This window comes from Scyliorhinus torazame, chromosome 29, assembly GCF_047496885.1.
Source record: "Scyliorhinus torazame isolate Kashiwa2021f chromosome 29, sScyTor2.1, whole genome shotgun sequence".
In the NCBI taxonomy this organism is placed as follows: Eukaryota; Metazoa; Chordata; class Chondrichthyes; order Carcharhiniformes; family Scyliorhinidae; genus Scyliorhinus; species Scyliorhinus torazame.
In genome coordinates this window covers 39,478,453-39,497,467 of record NC_092735.1, presented here as the reverse complement: position 1 = coordinate 39,497,467, position 19,015 = coordinate 39,478,453, and the positions used below count along the sequence as shown (strand labels likewise).

The 19,015-nt window shown below is 45.7% G+C and overlaps 1 protein-coding gene across 1 annotated transcript in view; it reads left to right on the top strand.

Moving 5' to 3' along the window:
* The window catches only part of LOC140404097 (RNA binding protein fox-1 homolog 1-like), a 385,076-nt gene that overhangs the window by 292,278 nt on the left and 73,783 nt on the right, over positions 1–19,015 (top strand). Inside the window, exon 5 of the mRNA XM_072492499.1 lies at positions 13,338–13,481. Within this exon, the coding sequence (XP_072348600.1) occupies positions 13,338–13,481 (144 nt within the window). The remainder of the gene's footprint in view (positions 1–13,337; positions 13,482–19,015) is intronic.

The window sequence follows — 19,015 nt, the reverse complement described above, 5'->3', positions numbered from 1 at the left end:
CATTTTATATTCTTTTAATGATATCAGCACAAGCTTAGTCTTGCATCCACAGCATGATCAAATATACAGAGCACATGTAGGCAGCCGTGCTATTTTTCCATTTATAGAAGTAATTTTGTAATTGATTAGCTCTAGGTATTGCTGATCCTGTATTGCATGTTGAAATTAGTGGCCACTGCCCTTGATTTGCATGTACCCAGTTGCTCATGAATGAAACTTTAAAGAAAGACGCAGTTAGTGCAGATATGCATTCACAACCTCTTCAATTGAGAAGGCTGGCTATGGTGACATTGCATTTTTGATTTGTCCAAGTCAATCAGCCTGCAGCAAAAACCAAGGTTATCCACAATATGAATGCGCTTACAACAGAATCCATATAGTTTTTAAGATGGCCTTAGCTCCTATCTGAGCCACCCAGCCACGCCTCTGCCCTCGAGATTTATTCATGCAAAGGACACGGGTGACACTGTTGACACCACAGTGTTGCCTCCTCGTGGGCTTTTGCACTCTTGAGGGAATGTAATCTCCACTGCAATACATTGGAAACATTTAATGACAGCTACACTAGTAGTGCATGCTAGATTAAACTGTCGTAATTGAATGAAAGTTGCCCACACCTGAATACTGCCTTCTAATTGTTGTGCATCTTAACACCTGTCCACACTTTTAATTTAAACGTATGCCAACTCATCTGTATATAACTTTTCACTCATTTGCACCAGGTTGATTTGGGCTGTTCAGGCTTCAAGACAAAAGCTGAGAGTAGGCAGAAAGGGTAATTATTCGCTGTGATAGAAGGTGAAAAGGGGGGGTTCCACATGAATCAGTTCTGGAAGTTCTGTTGTCTACAATTTACATTAACGATTTAAATTTTGGAATCAAAAACACAATTTCTAAATTTACAGTTGACACTGAGTTGGAGGGTGTAGTTGATACTGAAGAGGACAGCAAGGATTGACACGAGATATTGGGGGGATTTTTCCGAGCCCTCTGCGGTGTGATTCTGGGAGGCGGGAGGTTGCCCGATGTTCCCTGGCGGCAGGGTCCTCTGGTCCTGTCGCTGTCGACGGGATTTCCCATTGAATGGATCACCTTCCCCACGCCGTGGGCAGGACCGGAAGATCCTGCTGGTGAAAACAGCTGGAAAATCCTCCGCCACCATTAATGGGTGGCACGGTAGCACAGTGGTTAGCACTGTTGCTTCACAGCTCCAGGGTCCCAGGTTCGATTCCCGGCTTGGGTCACTGTCTGTGCGGAGTCTGCACGTTCGCCAAGTGTCTGCGTGGGTTTCCTCCGGGTGCTCCGGTTTCCTCCCACAAGTCCCGAAAGACGTGCTGTTAGGTAAATTGGACATTCCAAATTCTCCCTCTGTGTACCCGAACAGGCGCCGTAGTGTGGCGACGAGGGGATTTTCACAGTAGTTTCATTGCAGTGTTAATGTAAGCCTACTTGTGACAATAGATTATTATTATAAACTTGAAGAATGGGTAAATGGGTTTCAGCACAGACAATTATTAGGTATTACATTTTGGTGAGGAAAATAAGATCATTCATTGGAAAATAAGAAACTAAATGATGTAGAAGAGGAAAGGGATCTGGAAGTATAAATACACAAATCACAAAGTAGCGATGCAGGTTAATAAGGCAATTGCTGGAGCTAATATTGAAGAGAATCAAAAATGGAGAAGTTAGGCAGCACGGTGGCGCAGTGGTAGCACTGCTGCCTCATGGCACCGAGGTCCCGGGTTCGATCCCGGCTCTGGGTCACGGTCCGTGTGGAGTTTGCACATTCTACCCGTGTTTGCGTGGGTTTCGCCCCCACAACCCAGAGGTGTGCATGATAGGTGGATTGGTCATATTAACTTGCCCCTTAATTGGAAAAGAAATGAATTGGGCACTCTAAATTTATTTTTTAGAAAATGGAGAAGTTATGCTAAACTTGTATCGAACCTTATTTAGAGCGCACTTGGAGTGCTGTTTACAGTTTACAGTTTTGATTGCTATATTATTAAACAGATACGTTACCAGAAATGTGGGGTTATACCGACCAGGAATGATGAACAACTTGGGTCCTTTCTTTTGAAAAGAGAAGGCTGAGGGGTATAATAATAATATATAATAATAATAAATATAATTGGGGGCAGCACGGTAGCATTGTGGATAGCACAATTGCTTCACAGCTCCAGGGTCCCAGGTTCGATTCCGGCTTGGGTCACTGTCTGTGCGGAGTCTGCACATCCTCCCCGTGTCTGCGTGGGTTTCCTCCGGGTGCTCCGGTTTCCTCCCACAGTCCAAAGATGTGCAGGTTAGGTGGATTGGCCATGATAAATTGCCCTTAGTGTCCAAAATTGCCCTTAGTGTTGGGTGGGGTTACTGGGTTATGGGGATAGGGTGGTGGTGTTGACTTTGGGTAGGGTGCTCTTTCCAAGAGCCGGTGCAGACTCGATGGGCCGAATGGCCTCCTTCTGCACTGTAAATTCTATGATAATCATCTTTATTATTGTCACAAATAGGTTTACATTAACACTGCAATGAAATTACTGTGAAAATCCCCTGATCCAGTAGAAGTGTTTAAAATTATGAAAGGTTATGATAAAGTTGTGAGGAAGAGCAAAACTGGAGGGCATCAATGTAAAATAAACAGTAAATTCAGAGGAAACTTCTTTACCCAGAGAATGTGGACAGTGTTCCCGCTCAGCTACCTGGGTGGGTGGTTACAATGTACCCGGAGGCCTTGGCATGGGATAAATAATGTGTGCGCGCAGTCGCCCAAAATAATAAATAGGGACCATGCACTAAAAAAACAGCCACACACATCAACTGCATCTTAAAGGGAACATTGGTGGTGACAGTGTAGAATTTATTAAGATGGAGTGTTTGAGATATTTATTTAACAGGAGGTTAGGTGGATATTTGAGGAGATGGAAATAGAGCGTAATACTCATAGAGTTAGAAGTGGAAAGATACGACAAGACTCAAGTGGAGCACAAATTCCAGCATGGAACTGTATGGCTGAAAGACCTTTTATGGTGGTGTATATTCTCTGGAATCTCAGGAAGCACTTATTCAAACTATGGAAGGTGAAGGTTTGGCATGTTCTTCTATAAAATCCTGTTGAAGCAAGGGCGGTTGAAAATTTAAAGAATTGAGCTTGGTAGAGTTTTGTTATACAAGGCTGTTAAAGGTTGAAGGAAGGTCGATTGAATGATGACACAGTTCAGCCAAGGTGGAGCTTGCTTCAGTGGCTGAAAGGCTTCCTCGTGTTCCCATGAATGTTAAATTTGTATGTACCCTCATCACAATTCCGTGGCCTTTTTTTCACACCCTATATTAGGGCAGCAGAGTAGCATTGTGGATAGCACAATTGCTTCACAGCTCCAGGGTCCCAGGTTCGATTCCGGCTTGGGTCACTGTCTGTGCGGAGTCTGCACGTTCTCCCCGTGTCTGCGTGGGTTTTCTCCGGGTGCTCCGGTTTCCTCCCACAGTCCAAAGATGTGGAGGTTAGGTGGATTGGCCATTCTAAATTGCCCCTAGTGTTCAAAAGAGGTTTGGTGTGGTTACGGGGATAAAGGGGATAGGGTGGAGGCATGGGGCTCCAAGGGCCGGTGCAGACTTGATGGGCCGAATGGCCTCCTTCTGCACTGTAAATTCTATGATTGTAAATTCTCACCCAAATAGCTCACCCAAAGTCCTGCTCTCCGATTTTAATCACTCCGTTGCCAGTCGAACAATCCCGCTGCTGAGTTCTACATCTTTCTCCAACTTTAGGACACTCCTTAAAACCTATCTTTTAGATCAAGCTTTTGGTCACCTGACATAATATTTCCTTCTGTGGTTTGTGATGTCAAGAATATTTTTATTGGTATTCTTGTTGAGCACCTTGTGACATTTTGCGATGTTAAAGCTGCTGTTTTGTGAAAGGAGTTTCATCAGCAAGATAACTGATGTCTGAATTGTCAGAATTTTCATTTAACTTCAACCTTTATTGTGCATTTATACAGATTAGAAATGAATTGATTCAATTTGCATCTAATCATCACACCGACTACAACTAACTCCGGCATCTTGTAAATAAAAACAGAAATAGTTGAACGTTCTCAGCAGGCAAGCCGCATCCGTGGAGAGAATCATAGAATTTACAACTATGGTCGTGTCGTCATTCAGCCCATCGAGTCCACACCGGCCCCTGAAAGCTCACCCTACTGAAGCCCACAACCCACCTAGGGGATCACATCTCCAAAAATCTGCCCTGGTCCACCCACGTCGACGCTACCACCAAGAAAGCACAACAGCGCCTATACTTCCTCAGGAAACTAAGGAAATTCGGCATGTCCACATTAACCCTTACCAATTTTTACAGATGCACCATAGAAAGCATCCTATCGGGCTGCATCACAGCCTGGTATGGCAACTGCTCGGCCCAGGACCGCAAGAAACTTCAGAGAGTCGTGAACACCGCCCAGTCCATCACACTAACCTGCCTCCCATCCATTGACTCCATCTACACCTCCCTCTGCCTGGGGAAAGCGGGCAGCATAATCAAAGATCCCTCCCACCCGGCTTACTCACTCTTCCAACTTCTTCCATCGGGCAGGAGATACAGAAGTCTGAGAACACGCACGAACAGACTCAAAAACAGCTTCTTCCCCACTGTCACCAGACTACTAAATGACCCTCTTATGGACTGAGCTCATTAACACTACACCCTGTATGCTTCATCCGATGCCAGTGCTTATGTAGTTACATTGTATATGTTGTGTTGCCCTATTATGCATTTTCTTTTATTCCCTTTTCTTCTCATGTACTTAATGATCTGTTGAGCTGCTCGCAGAAAAATACTTTTCACAGTCCCTCGGTACACGTGACAATAAACAAATCCAATCCAATCCAACCTTTGGACACTAAGGACAATTTAGCATGACCAATCCATCCAAGCCGCACATCTTTGGATTGGATTTGTTTATTGTCACGTGTACCGAGGTACAGTGAAAAGTATTTTTCTGTGAGCAGCTCAAACAGATCATTAAGTACATGAAAATAAAATAAAATAAAAAGAAAATACATAATAGGGCAACACAAGGTACACAATGTAACTACATAAGCACCGGCATTGGGTGAAGCATACAGGGATATAGTGTTAATGAGGTCCGTCCATAAGAGGGTCGTTTAGGAGCCTGGTAACAGCGGGGAAGAAGCTGTTTCTGAATCTGTTTGTGCGTGTTCTCAGACTTCTGTATCTCCTGCCCGATGGAAGAAGTTGGAAGAGTGAGTAAGCCGGGTGGGAGGGATCTTTGATAATGCTGTCCACTTTCCCCAGGCGTGGAAGGAGTAAATAGAGTCAATGGATGGGAGGCAGGTTCGTGTGGTGGACTGGGCGGTGTTCACGACTCTCTGAAGTTTCTTGCAGTCCTGGGACGAGCAGTTGCCATACCAGGCTGTGATGCAGCCCGATAGGATGCTTTCTATGGTGCATCTGTAAAAGTTTGTAAAAGTCAGTGTGGACATGCCGAATTTCCTTAGTTTCCTGAGGAAGTATAGACACTGTTGTGCTTTCTTGGTGGTAACGTCACGTGGGTAGACCAGGACAGATTTTTGTTGATATGCACCTCTTGGAATTTGAAGCTGTTAACCATCTCCACCTTGGCCCCTTTGATGCAGACAGGGGTGTGTACAGTACTTTGCTTCATGAAGTCAATGTCCAGCTCTTTCGTTTTGCTGGCATTGAGGGAGAGATTGTTGTCGCTACACCACTCCACTAGGTTCTCTATCTCCCTCCTGTATTCTGTCTCGTCGTTATTCGAGATCCGACTTACTATGGTCGTGTCGTCAGCAAACTTGTAGGTGGAGTTGGAACCAAATTTTGCCACACAGTCGTGTGTGTACAGGGAGTATAGTAGGGGGCTAAGTACGCAGCCTTGCGGTGCCCCAGCATTGAGGACTATCACGGGGAGGTGTTGTTATTTATCCTTACTGATTGTGGTCTGTGGGTCAGAAAGTCGAGGATTCAGTTGCAGAGGGAGGAGCCAAGTCCTCGGTTTTGGAACTTTGCTATGAGCTTGGCTGGGATTATGGTGTTGAAGGCGGAGCTGTAGTCAATGCATAGGAGTCTGACATAGGAGTCCTTGGTGTCGAGATGCTCCAGGGATGAGCGTAGGGTCAGGGAAATGTAATAGGTTTTAAAAAAGGGTGAATTGGGAAAGGACAAAAGGAAGTTCTGTCATTGGCTGGAAGACTGGAGCATTAATTTTATTTCAGATTTCCTACAGCTGCAGTATTGTAATTAACTGTTAAATATCAGGAAATCAATTCTGAGAACTGCCCCAGTTTTCTAAACCATTTAGGTGGTATTTGAGAGCGTTCCAACTGTACATATGATATATTTAATAATCTGGTGGGTGTGAAGCAAATATTAGTGCCAGTTTGAACACGAGTAAGATAGTTTTGCCTCCTTTTATACTTTGAATGTGCTGCAAACGTCCCAACTCCAATTAAATATTCTGTATACCATTTCAACTCTGTATCTTGGCTGCCTGTTGTGAAAGACTCCATAAACAAACACAAGAAATTTACTTCTTGTAAAGCACGGTTGAGCAATATTGGATGGTGGCGTTAGATTAATTGACTGCTCACAGAATGAGTGCTTGAAACTCGTGTTTGAAACTTTCTGGCCGCATAGTTGCAGCAATCTGCAAATATAGTCAAATGAAACCTTGCTATCAAAATGGTTATTCAGAGTTTTGCAAATTTATTTTTAATGTCTGCAGTTTTACGTGCAGCTCACTAATTTGGATATCAGGCAACTTGCACAGCTTTCATCAAACAGGCTGACATGGGCGTAGGAACAGCTGCTGTTCCCATTTGGAAGGATGTTTGTCTAACAGTGCACCAGGAGGCCAGATAGGCCCCACTGCCAATACTTGACGCCACACACAGCCACCAAACCAGTCCAGCCTGTTCAGTTGAACAAACCCTCCCTTCCCTGCACCCTGGTCTCCAGTGCTGACATCTGCAGACTGCTGCAAGTGTTGGGCCACATCGACATTTTCAAAAGACACAATTAGAAAACCCCTTCCCTCCATTTAACTCTCAGGCAGCGATATTTGGTTGTGAATAATAAAGTATCAAAATACTGGGCAACATTAGGAGGTTTGTGGAATATTATGCAGTGCCATCAATCTAAAACAGGTTACCTTATCAGCACCCTTTCTGACTTGCTTTAGGCTGATCAATTCTGAGCATGAACTTGTGCATCGTCCTTTGGTATAAAATATCTGCCTGAACTATAATTGAATATTTATCCTTGTTTGGGGCGGGGAAAGCTGGGTCCACCAGGAATTCTGATTTAGCTCCTTTTTTAACGAGGGAACTATCATGCCTTAAAATTTGCCATTATTTGATAGAATGCACTGCGTCATGATCTCAATGCACAGACCTTTTTATTGCACAGCTGGTCATTCTGTATTTGGATCCTGATCATTGTCAGGTTATTTTCTTGGCTGGCAGGGTAGAAGAATCTCGTAAAACATTAGAGGAGCCTAGCAGTGTGGCTGCAGACGCCAGTTGGTCACATGTTTTGCATTCAGGGGAAGGGGCTACAATCTTGTAGTGCTCCTCCTGTGTTCAGAGACCGAGAAAGAAAGAAAAAGAGCTTGCATTTCCACACATCCGCTGACTAACAAGTCCACAAGTATCACGCTCTGGAGAGAAGTGATGCTAATTGAAGTAAATTCCTTCTTTGTTCTTATTCAAATTCTTTTCAATAGTTTGAGTTTAGGGGCAGTACTTCGTGGCTTGACTGTGAATTAACGTTGCCTTTCTTGTGAGCTTGTTGGCACTTGTAAATATGACACCATAAAGCAGCTGAGCACAGGCGAATGCGTTAATCTTTCACACCTGTGGGTATGCTGGGGCAAACCATTCACAGTTCAGCTGTTTGCTGATACATTCAGTTGATCTAGAAACAAAATGAACTCTTTTGCTGTTCAGAATTAGGAGGAAAAACCTCCAAGGAATAGATAAGTAACTCTTTGGCATCCTCTTTTCAATCACCATTTCCTGTCGTTTCACAAGTCCTGCCATGTTTATCATGTCTTTACTTCTATTCTACTTCATACCACAGTTCTGGATGAAACTAGAAATGAACACACTTGGGTATCAAATCTTCAGAGACCGTGTTGGTCACCGCTTTTGGAGTTGGCTCCAGTAATTGTACTGCAGAAGAAATTTGATAAGTTTAGCATTTTGATAATTATGCTGAAAAACATTTGATTGTTTTGTTAAGTAGAACTATGTGTGTGTTCTTGTTGATCTAATTTGTTTTCACTTAATGTAGGAATGGATTTATTTTGTGCAGGCAGAAAATGTGTTTTCTGAAAGTCTTGTCCTAGAACAGAGAACAGTACCGCACAGAACAGGCCCTCCGGCCCTCGATGTTGTGCCGAGCTTTGTCCGAAACCAAGATCAAGCTATCCCACTCCCTGTCATTCTGGTGTGCTCCATGTGCCTATCCAATAACCGCTTGAAAGTTCCTAAAGTGTCTGACTCCACTATCACAGCAGGCAGTCCATTCCACACCCTAACCACTCTCTGAGTAAAGAACCTACCTCGGACATCCCTCCTATATCTCCCACCCTGAATCTTATAGTTAGGCCCCCTTGTAACAGCTACATCCACCCGAGGAAATAGTCTCTGAAAGTCCACTCTATCTATCCCCCTCATTATCTTATAAACCTCTATTAAGTCGCCTCTCATCCTCCTCCGCTCCAAAGAGAAAAGCCCTACCTCCCTCAACCTTTCCTCATAAGACCTATCCTGCAAACCAGGCAGCATCCTGGTAAATCTCCTTTGCACCCTTTCCAATGCTTCCACATCCTTCCTATAATGAGGTGACCAGAACTGCGCACAATACTCCAAATGTGGTCTCACCAGGGTCATGTATAGTTGCAGCATAACCCCACGGCTCTTAAACTCAAGCCTCCTGTTAATAAACGCTAACAAACACACTATAAGCCTTCTTCATGGCTCTATCCACTTGAGTGGCAACCTTCAGAGATCTGTGGACATGAACTCCAAGATCTCTCTGTTCCTCCACATTCCTCAGAACCCTGCCGTTGACCCTGTAATCCGCATTCCGATTTTTTTCTGCCAAAATGAATCCTCTCGCACTTATCAGGGTTAAACTCCATCTGCCATTTTTCGGCCCAGCTCTGCATCCTATCAATGTCTGTTTGCAGCCTACAACAGCTTCAACCTCATCCACTACTCCACCAATCTTGGTGTCATCAGCAAATGTACTGACCCACCCTTCAGCCTCCTCCTCCAAGTCATTGATAAAAATCACAAATAACAGAGGACCCAGCACTGATCCCTGTGGTACACCGCTGGTAACTGGTCTCCAGTCTGAAAATTTTCCATCCACCACCACCCTCTGTCTTCTATGTGATAGCCAGTTACTTATCCAATTGGCCAAATTTCCCTCTATCCCACACCTCCTTACTTTCTTCATGAGCCGACCATCGGGAACCTTATCAAACGCCTTACTAAAATCCATGTATATGACATCAACTGCTCTACCTTCATCTACACACTTAGTTACCTCCTCAAAGAATTCAATCAAATTTGTGAGGCAAGACCTACCCTTCACGAATCCGTGTTGACTATCCCGGATTAAGCTGCATCTTTCCAAATGGTCATAAATCTTATCCTTCAGGACCTTTTCCATTATCGTCCCGACCACCGAAGTAAGACTTAACTGGCCTATAATTACCAGGGTCATTCCTATTCCCTTTCTTGAACAGAGGAACAACATTCACCACTCTCCAGTCCTCTGGCATTATCCTCGTGGACAGCGAGGACCCAAATATCAAAGCCAAAGGCTCTGCAATCTCATCCCTTGCCTCCCAAAGAATCCTTGGGTATATCCCATCTGACCCAAGGGACTTATCAACCCTCGGGTTTTTCAAAATTGCTAATACATCGTTCCTCAGAACATCATCTTCCTCCAGCCTAGCCGCCTGAATCACACTCTCATCCTCAAAAACATGGCCCCTCTCCTTTGTGAACACTGAAGAAAAGTATTCATTCAACGCCTCTCCTATTTCTTCTGACTCCATGCACAAGTCCCCACTACTGTCCTTCACCGGCCCTACCCTCACCCTGGTCATTCTTTTATTTCTCACATAAGAGTAAAAAGCCTTGGGGTTTTCCTTGATCCGACCCGCCAAGGACTTCTCATGCCCCCTCCTAGCTCTCCTAAGCCCTTTTTTCAGCTCATTCCTTGCTACCTTGTAACCCTCAAGCGACCCTACTGAACCTTGTTTTCTCATCCTTACAAACTCTTCCTTTTTCCTCTTGACAAGACATTCAACCTCTTTGGTGAACCATGGTTCCCTCACACGGCCATTTCCTCCCTGCCTGACAGGGACATGCCTATCAAGGACACGCAGTATTTGTCCCTTGAACAAGCTCCACTTTTCATTTGTGCCTTTCCCTGACAGTTTCTGTTCCCATCTTATGCTCCCTAATTCTTGCCTAATCGCATCATATTTACCCCTCCCCCAATTATAAACCTTGCCCTGCCGTATGGCCCTATCCCTCTCCATTGCTATAGTGAAAGACACCGAATTGTGGTCACTATCTCCAAAGTGCTCTCCCACAAACAAATCTAACACTTGGCCCGGTTCATTACCCAGTACCAAATCCAATGTGCCCCCCCCCCTCTCTCTTGTCGGCCTATCCACATATTGTGTCAGGAAACCTTCCTGCACACACTGTACAAAAGCTGCCCCATCCGAACTGTTCGACCTATAGAGGTTCCAATCAATATTTGGAAAGTTAAAGTCACTCATGACAAGTACCTGAGACCTCCACACCTATCCATAATCTTTTTTGCAATTCCTTCCTCCACATCTCTATTACTATTTGGGGGTCTATAGAAAACTCCTAACAATGTGACCGCTCCTTTCCTATTTCTAACTTCGGCCCATATTACCTCAGTAGGCAGATCCCCTTTAAACTGCCTTTCTGCAACCGTTAAACTATCCTTGATTAACAATGCTACTCCTCCACCTCTTTTACCACCTTCCCTACTCTTACTGAAACATCTATAGCCCGAAACTTCCAACAACCATTCCTGTCCCTGTTCTAACCATGTCTCCGTAATGGCCACAACATCGTAGTCCCAAGTACCAATCCACGCTCCAAGTTCACCTACCTTATTCCGGATGCTCCTTGCATTGAAGTCGACACACTTCAACCCACCTTTCTGTCTGCCGGTACACTCCTGCGACCTTGATACCCTCCTCAGTACCTCACTACTCTCAACACTGGCATCTGGACTACAGCTCGTTTTCCCATCCCCCTGACAAATTAGTTTAAACCCCCCCGAAGAGCCGTAGCAAATTTCCCTCTTCCAGGATATTGGTGCCCCTCTGGTTCAGGTGCAAACCGTCCTGTCTGTACAGGTCCCACCTTCCTCAGAATGTGCTCCAATTATCCACGTACCTGAAACCCTCCCTCCTACACCATCCCTGCAGCCACATGTTTATCTGCACTCGCTCCCTGTTCCTCACCTCACTAGCACGTGGCACCGGCAACAAACCAGAGATGACAACATGGTTTGTCCTGGCTCTCAACTTCCACCCTAGCTCCCTAAATTCCTGTTTTAAATCCCCGTCCCTTCTCTTACCTATGTCGTTGGTACCGATGTGTACCACGACTTGTGACTGCTCCCCCTCCCCTTTAAGGATTCTGAAAACACGGTCCGAGACATCACGGACCCTGGCACCCGGGAGGCAGTCTGATTATACAGTAGGAAATGATTATACAGTAAGGGACGGCATGATGGCACAGCCGTTAGCGCTGCTGCCTCACAGCGCCAGGGACTCGGGTTTAATTCCGAACTCTGGTGATTACGGAGTTTGCACGTTCTCCCCATGTCTGCGTGGGTTTCCTCCGGGTGCTCTGGTTTCCTCCCACAGTCCAAAGATGTGCAGGTTAGGTGGATGGACCATGCTATATTTCCCTTTAGGGTAGGGTTGGTGGAATAGGTCAGGAGATTGGGCCCGGCTAGGGTGGACTTTCAGAGGGTTGGTGCAGACTCGATGGGCCGAATGGCCTCCTGTACTGTACGGATTCTATGAATGGTAGTTCACCTTAGCAATGAAATATACAGCTCAATCAGCAGCTCAGTGCTTTCATGAATGCTGTTTAAATATACAGATCAGGCTTTTCACCTTACCCCTATCCCTACTGATGTCAGCTGGGGGGCTACAGTTGGTCTTGACATCCCCAAAGGTGGTGGAGGCAATTGGCTTTCCACTGACCCCTGCTGTAACATGTTTGTTGATTGAAAGCTTTCCGAGTGTGCAGCTGGAATGCTTTCCAACATGATGTAGACACAGTGTTTAAGATTTGTGTGTGAAAAGTGGCCAGTTGGACGAGATATTGTGGGGCTTTTGGCATTTGTATGAGTGCTGGATTTATATAATGATGTAGGAATTAAAGTTTAAGTTCCTTTCGAAGAGAAAATTCAAGACCTCCATAAAGAAAGGCATAGCTAGTAGGCACACAATGGGCTGCATTTTACAGGTAAGGGTGGGTAGGGGACAGGTGACTCACTGTTCTCCCCCCCCCCCCCCCCCCCCCCCAAGAATAAAACGCTGGGAACGCTGAGGATGATCTAAACTAGCAGAGAGTGGGACTCCGCCGCTCGGAGAGGAAGTCCCACCCTCGAGCTGGCCAGCAACCCAAGCAGTCCCAACACCACCAGAGCTCAGGAGGGGGCACTGGCAAGAGTGCAGGAAGGAGAGTGATGGCTGCCCAGAAAGGAAATCCTAGGTTGGGTAGGAAGGTGATTGGGGGCTGGGTTTTGGATGACAGGCTGAGAGGTAGGTTCGGGTGCTGGGTGATATTTTGGAGGTGGGGCGGGGTGGGCAGAGTGCAGATTTGGGCCTCGGTTGTGTTCAGTTAGATCATTCAGCTGTTGAGGTAAAAGGGCTGCTTCCAATGTCAGCATTCTCGAGAAAGGGAAGAAATTGTGCAGGTGAAAAATCATTTAAATACTTTTTTCAAATAAACTATTTGCAGGAGCAGCTGCCCTATTATAACCCAGACACAAGTTTATATCTTCAAGTCTCCTCTTTATAATTTGAAGTTGACAATATTGCTAATTTGTAGAACTAGAAATTTAGTTGGCCATAATTGTGTGCAGCAGGTTTGTGGGGCATGAGTAGTATAACGGATAATTAAAATGCATGTCAGCTATTGCAGGTACACAGAAATATTTAAGTGAAATGTTCATTTTACTTCATTGTCCGTTTAATTTTTTTATCTTCCAGCAGACAGATGAAGCAGCACAGACGGATGGGCAACAGCAAACACAGAACACTGACAGCAGTGAGAGCAAACCCATCCCTAAACGGCTTCATGTCTCCAACATTCCCTTCCGGTTCCGTGATCCTGACCTCAGGCAAATGTTTGGGGTAAGAGTGAGCTTTCTACTGGAATTCTGTTCCAAGATCGATGCTGAAATAAAATTTGCCATTCGAGAAATTAATTGCCTACTTCTTGCTCGTGACACTGTTCAAAAATGTGCTTCCTAATGAAATATTGTAAAATGCCGCATGAAGTAATGCAAAGGATTTGGATAATGCAGCTGTTTATAACACGGCATTTTCATCTCGAGAACCTAGTCTTCCCCACACAGCCAAATGAGGACGGTTGCATGGACATGACATACCTGAGCAATTTCCCACATTGTTGGATAGGTGCCAGTGCTGTAGCTGCATCGGAACAGCTTGGCTAGAGGTGTAGCTGGTTCTGGAGCAGACGTAATCAGCACCACAACCAGGTGTTGGTGAGATTCTTACCCTTCGCTGGATGTAGTGCATTTTCCTATTTATTGATGTCACTTAGAATAATTTAAATCAGCTGAAGACTGTTACCTGTGATGCTGGGGATGTCAGGAGGAGGCCAAGGTGACTCATCTCCTTGGCATGTCTGGCTGTGGGTTGAAAATTCTTCAGGCCTGTCTTTTGCACAAGTGCTGGGCTCCACCATCACTGAGGCTGAGGATGTTCATCACGCCTCCTCCTCCCATTTGTTGTTTAATTGTCCTACGCCGTTTACAACTGGATGAAAACTGGCAGGCCTCAGCTTTGATCTGAACTGTTGGTCGTGGGATCACTGACCTAAACACGCTGTTTAAACATGCTTGTATTCCTGTGTAAAGCTTCAAGTTGGCACCTCATTTTTAAGCACCCCTGGCATGCTCTTTGCTCCTTATTGGCCCAGGGTTGGTCCCCTGGCTTGAAGGCAAAGGATATGCCAGACCATGAGGTTTCAGATTTTGGTGGAATGGAATTCTCCTGCTGCTGCTGATGGTCCACAGCAGCTCATGGATGCCCAGTTTTGAACTGCTAGATCTGTTCTGATATATCACATTTCGCACATCAGTGTCTCACAACGTGACGGGACTTCATCTGCACAAGGTGATCACTCTTACCAACACTGCCATGCATAGATGTCCTGCTACAGGCATTGGAGAGGATAGGTTCATGTAGGTTTTTCTCTCATTTTGGTTCCCGCACTAAGACCTGGACAATATCCAGGCTGGGCTGACAAGTGGCAAGTAACATTCACACCACACAAGTGCCAGACAATGACCATCTCCAATAGTAAAGGATCTAACCATCGCCCTTCGACATTCAATGGCATTACCATCGCTGAATCCCCCACAATCAACATCCTGGGCGTCATTGACCAAAAACTGAACTGGACCCAGCCATATAAATACTGTGGCTACAAGAACAGGTCAAAGGCTGAAATCCTGTGGCGAGTAACTCCCCTCCTGACCCCCCAAAATCTGTCCATGATCTACAAGGCACAAGTCAGGAATGTAGTAGAATAGTCTTCACTTGCCTGGATGAGTGCAGCTCCAACAACAGCCAGGAAGCTCAACACCATCCAGGACAAAGCAGCCCCGCTTGATTGCTCCCCCTTCCACAAACATTCAAACCCTCCACCACCGACACACAGTGGCAACCGTGTGTACATCTACAAGATGCACTGTAGGAACTCACCAAAGTTTCTTTGGCAGCACCTTCCAAACCCATGACCTCTACTATCCAGAAGGACAAGGACAACAGATACATGGGAACATCACCACCTGGAGGTTCCCCTCCAAGCCACTCACCATCCTGACTTGGGAATATATATTGCCGCTCCTTCACTGTCGCTGGGTCAAAATCCTGAAATTCCCTCCCTGATCCAGTGTGGGTGTTCCTATACCACACAGACTTCAGCAGTTTAAGAAGGCCGCCCACCACCACCTTCTGATGGATAACTGGGCATGGGCAATAAATGCTGGGCCTAGATCCGGTAAACAAATATTTATAAAAAGTGCCACAGGCTCAATAGACTTGCAGTCTTGGTGTTGGAACAGTATTGATTCATCAGGTGATGGAGGATGGTAATCACCAAGTGGTTTATTTACCCACATTTGACCTGATGCCATGTGACTTCCTAAAGTCCATAGTTGATGCCTTTCAGGGCACCTGGTGACACCTGCAGGCTCTTGGGAAAATTGCTGCAAAATTGAATGTTAACCAGTGGCTTGGGAAATGTATGCAGCGAGCAGCTGAGCCAAGCCGATTTTAAAAATACATTACTGTTTGCTGGGTTCGCTGATCTCAGTCAGGATCCTGGGCAGGCTGCTCCAGCTGATTGAAATGTTGCCGGATGAAGGCAACATTTACCCATCACTATCCAGCACTATCCTGGAAAGAGTGTGTGTGTAGCCATCGGTTAAGATCAGGATTGGGCGCAGTTATGGTGCCTCCTCTTTCCTCCTCCTCCCCCTACCCCACCCACCAATGCTCACTTTCACAGTTCACGTGTGACCCATCTGTTTGGATGAGATATGGCAAGAACCATCGTCCAACAGGGTGTCAGTGACTTGAGAGAGCGTCAGGTCAATCTGTGAAGCCAGATAGCTTCCATTCGAGGCAGCTGAGGAAACTTGGGGTAGAGGAAGCAGAAGGGCTTGCCATAATCAGTAGATCAGAAATTGGCAAATGTGTGTCATCCTTAATCAAGAAAGGGTATTAGGGTATTCCCAGTAAGTACAGGCCAGTGGGTTTAACATCAGTGGTGGGTAGGATTTTGGCCTTCATAAGGTTCAGAGCACAAAAGTAGGGAGGTTATACTGAATCTTTATAAAGCTCTGGTTGGAACATAATACAGGACCTTCGGCCCACGATATTGTGCCGACCATTTGTCCTAATCTAAGATCAACCTAACCGACACCCCTTCAATTCACTGCTGTCCATGTGCCTGTCTAAGAGTCGGTTAAATGTCCCTAATGACTCTGACTCCACCACCTCTGCTGGCAGTGCATTCCACACACCCACCACTCTCTGTGTAAAGAACCGACCTCTGACATCTCCCCTATACCTTCCTCCAATCACCTTAAAATTATATCCCCTTGTGACGGCCATTTCCGTCCTGGGGAAAAGTCTCTGGCTATCCACTCTATCCATGCCTCTCATCACCTTGTACACCTCTATCAAGTCACCTCTCTGCCTTCTTTGCTCCAGTGATAAAAGCCCTAGCTCCCTCAACCTTTCTTCATAAGACATGCTCTCCAGTCCAGGCAGCATCCTGGCAAATCTTCTCTGTACCCTCTCCAAAGCATCCACATCCTTCCTATAACGAGGCGACCAGAACTGGACACAATATTCCAAGTGCGGTCTAACCAGGGTTTCATAAAGCTGCAGCAAAACCTCGCGGCTCTTAAACTCAATCCCCCTGTTAATGAAAGCCAACATACCATGCGCCTTTTTCTTTTCCCTTTTTTTAAATTTAGAGTGCCCAATTCATTTTTTCCAATTAAGGGGCAATTTTAGCATGGCCAATCCAACTACTCTGCATATCTTTGGGTTGTAGGGACGAAACCCACACAAACACCGGGAGAATCTGCAAACTTCACAGTGACCCAGAGCCGGGTTCGAACCTGGGACCTCGCCACTGGGAGACTGCAATGCTACCACTGCGCCACCGTGCTGCCCTTACCAAACGCCTTCTTAACAACTGGGTGGGGTTACTGGGTTACGGGGATAAGGTGGAGGTGTGCGGTTGGGTAGGATGCTCTTTCAGAGAGCCGGTGCAGACTCGATGGGCCGAATGGCCTCCTTCTGCACTGTAAATTCTATGATCTATGATTAACTCTTATCAACCTGGGTGGCAACTTTGAGGGATCTATGTACGTGGACCCCAAGATCCCTCTGTTCCTCCACGCTTCCACGAATCCTGCCTTTAACCCTGTATTCAGCATTCAAATTCGAACATTTCAACATTTATCTAGGTTGAACTCCATCTGCCACTTCTCAACCTAGCTCTGCATCCTGTCAATGTCCTGTTGTAACCTGCAACAGCCCTCAACACTATCTACAACTCCACCAGCCTTCGTGACATCGGCAGACTTACTAACCCACCCTTCCACTTTCTCATCCACCTTTTATAAGGCTTCACTACTATACACTTCCTCATCCAAGTCATTTATAAAAACCACAAAGAGCAGAGGTCCCAGAACAGATCCCTGCGGGACACCACTGGTCACCGACCTCCAGGCGGAATACTTTTCATCCACTACCACTCGCTGTCTTCTTTCGGCCAGCCAATTCTGTATCCAGACAGACAAATTTCCCTGTAATGCCCCCTAATTTTCTGAATGAGCCTACCATGGGGAACCTTATCAAATACCTTACTGAAATCCATATACACCACATCCACTTCCCGACCTTCATCAATGTGTCTCGTCACATCCTCAAAGGTTAGGCCCCAGCTAGAATATTACATCCAGTTCTGGTCACCAAATGTAAGGAAGGATGTGAGTTCCCTGAGAGGGTGCAGAGGAGATTTACCAGAAATAGTTCCAGGGATGAAGAAAGTTGACTACAAGATTGGGTTGGAGAAGCTGGGTTCCTTCAAGCAAATGAGGTTATGGGGAGGTCTAATATAGCAATGCACAATTATGACAGGTTTAAATACGGTAATGAGAAGCTGCTCCCATTAGCTGATGCAGCAAGAGCTGGGGGACACAAATTTAGGTTTCGGACAAGATGCAGGGAAAGATGTGGTTAAATACTTTTTTATGTTGGGGAGGGTGGGGGTCTGCAGGCCTCTGGATTTAGAGTGGGAGATTGTGGCTGACCGGATTGCTGGATAGATTTGATGGGCCTTTTTCTGTTCCATTATGACTCTGAAAACTTCAAAAGGGACGTTTCCCATAGGTCTAATCGGGGCCATGGTTCGTTGGTGAGCTGATCTACAGAATCTTGGGAATGCTTGCTGCTGACATTGAGCAAACAAAAAAACGAGATGTATTCTGCACAAACACTACTTGGATAGGCACAAAATTCAACTTTTAAAAAGTTAGATTGCCCTGTTCTCTCCCACATGTTGAACTTCCCTCTGATGTTAATGGTGTCTAAGTGCATATTTAGTTTCACATTACTGTAAATAGAAAATTTGACAACTGTTGTGTTTGTCTGAACAGTAAACTACTGTCGTGACAAATTTAATATTTTTGATTCATTGAGTGGAAAGAAAGCGGGTAATGGGGCAATTGAACTTTCCTTTCACATCGCCATCCTATCTCAAACCTCCCTTTACTCTCAATATATATTTTTTTCAATTAAGGGGCAATTTAGCGTGGCCAATCCGCCCACCCTGCACATCTTTGGCTTGTGGGTGAGACCCACACAGTCACAGGGACGATGTGAAAACTCCACTCGGACAGTGACCCGGCGCCAGGATTCGAACCCAGGCCCTCGGCGCCGTGAGGCAGCAGTGCTAACCACTGCATTGCCATGCCGACCCCCTCCAAAGTTCTTGAATATGTCATCTCCTTCCAAATCCATGCCCATCTTTCCCGGAGCTGTGTTTGAATCTGGTTTCCACCTGACCACGGACCAATACAGTGCTGATTAAACTCACAAATGACATCCTATGACTG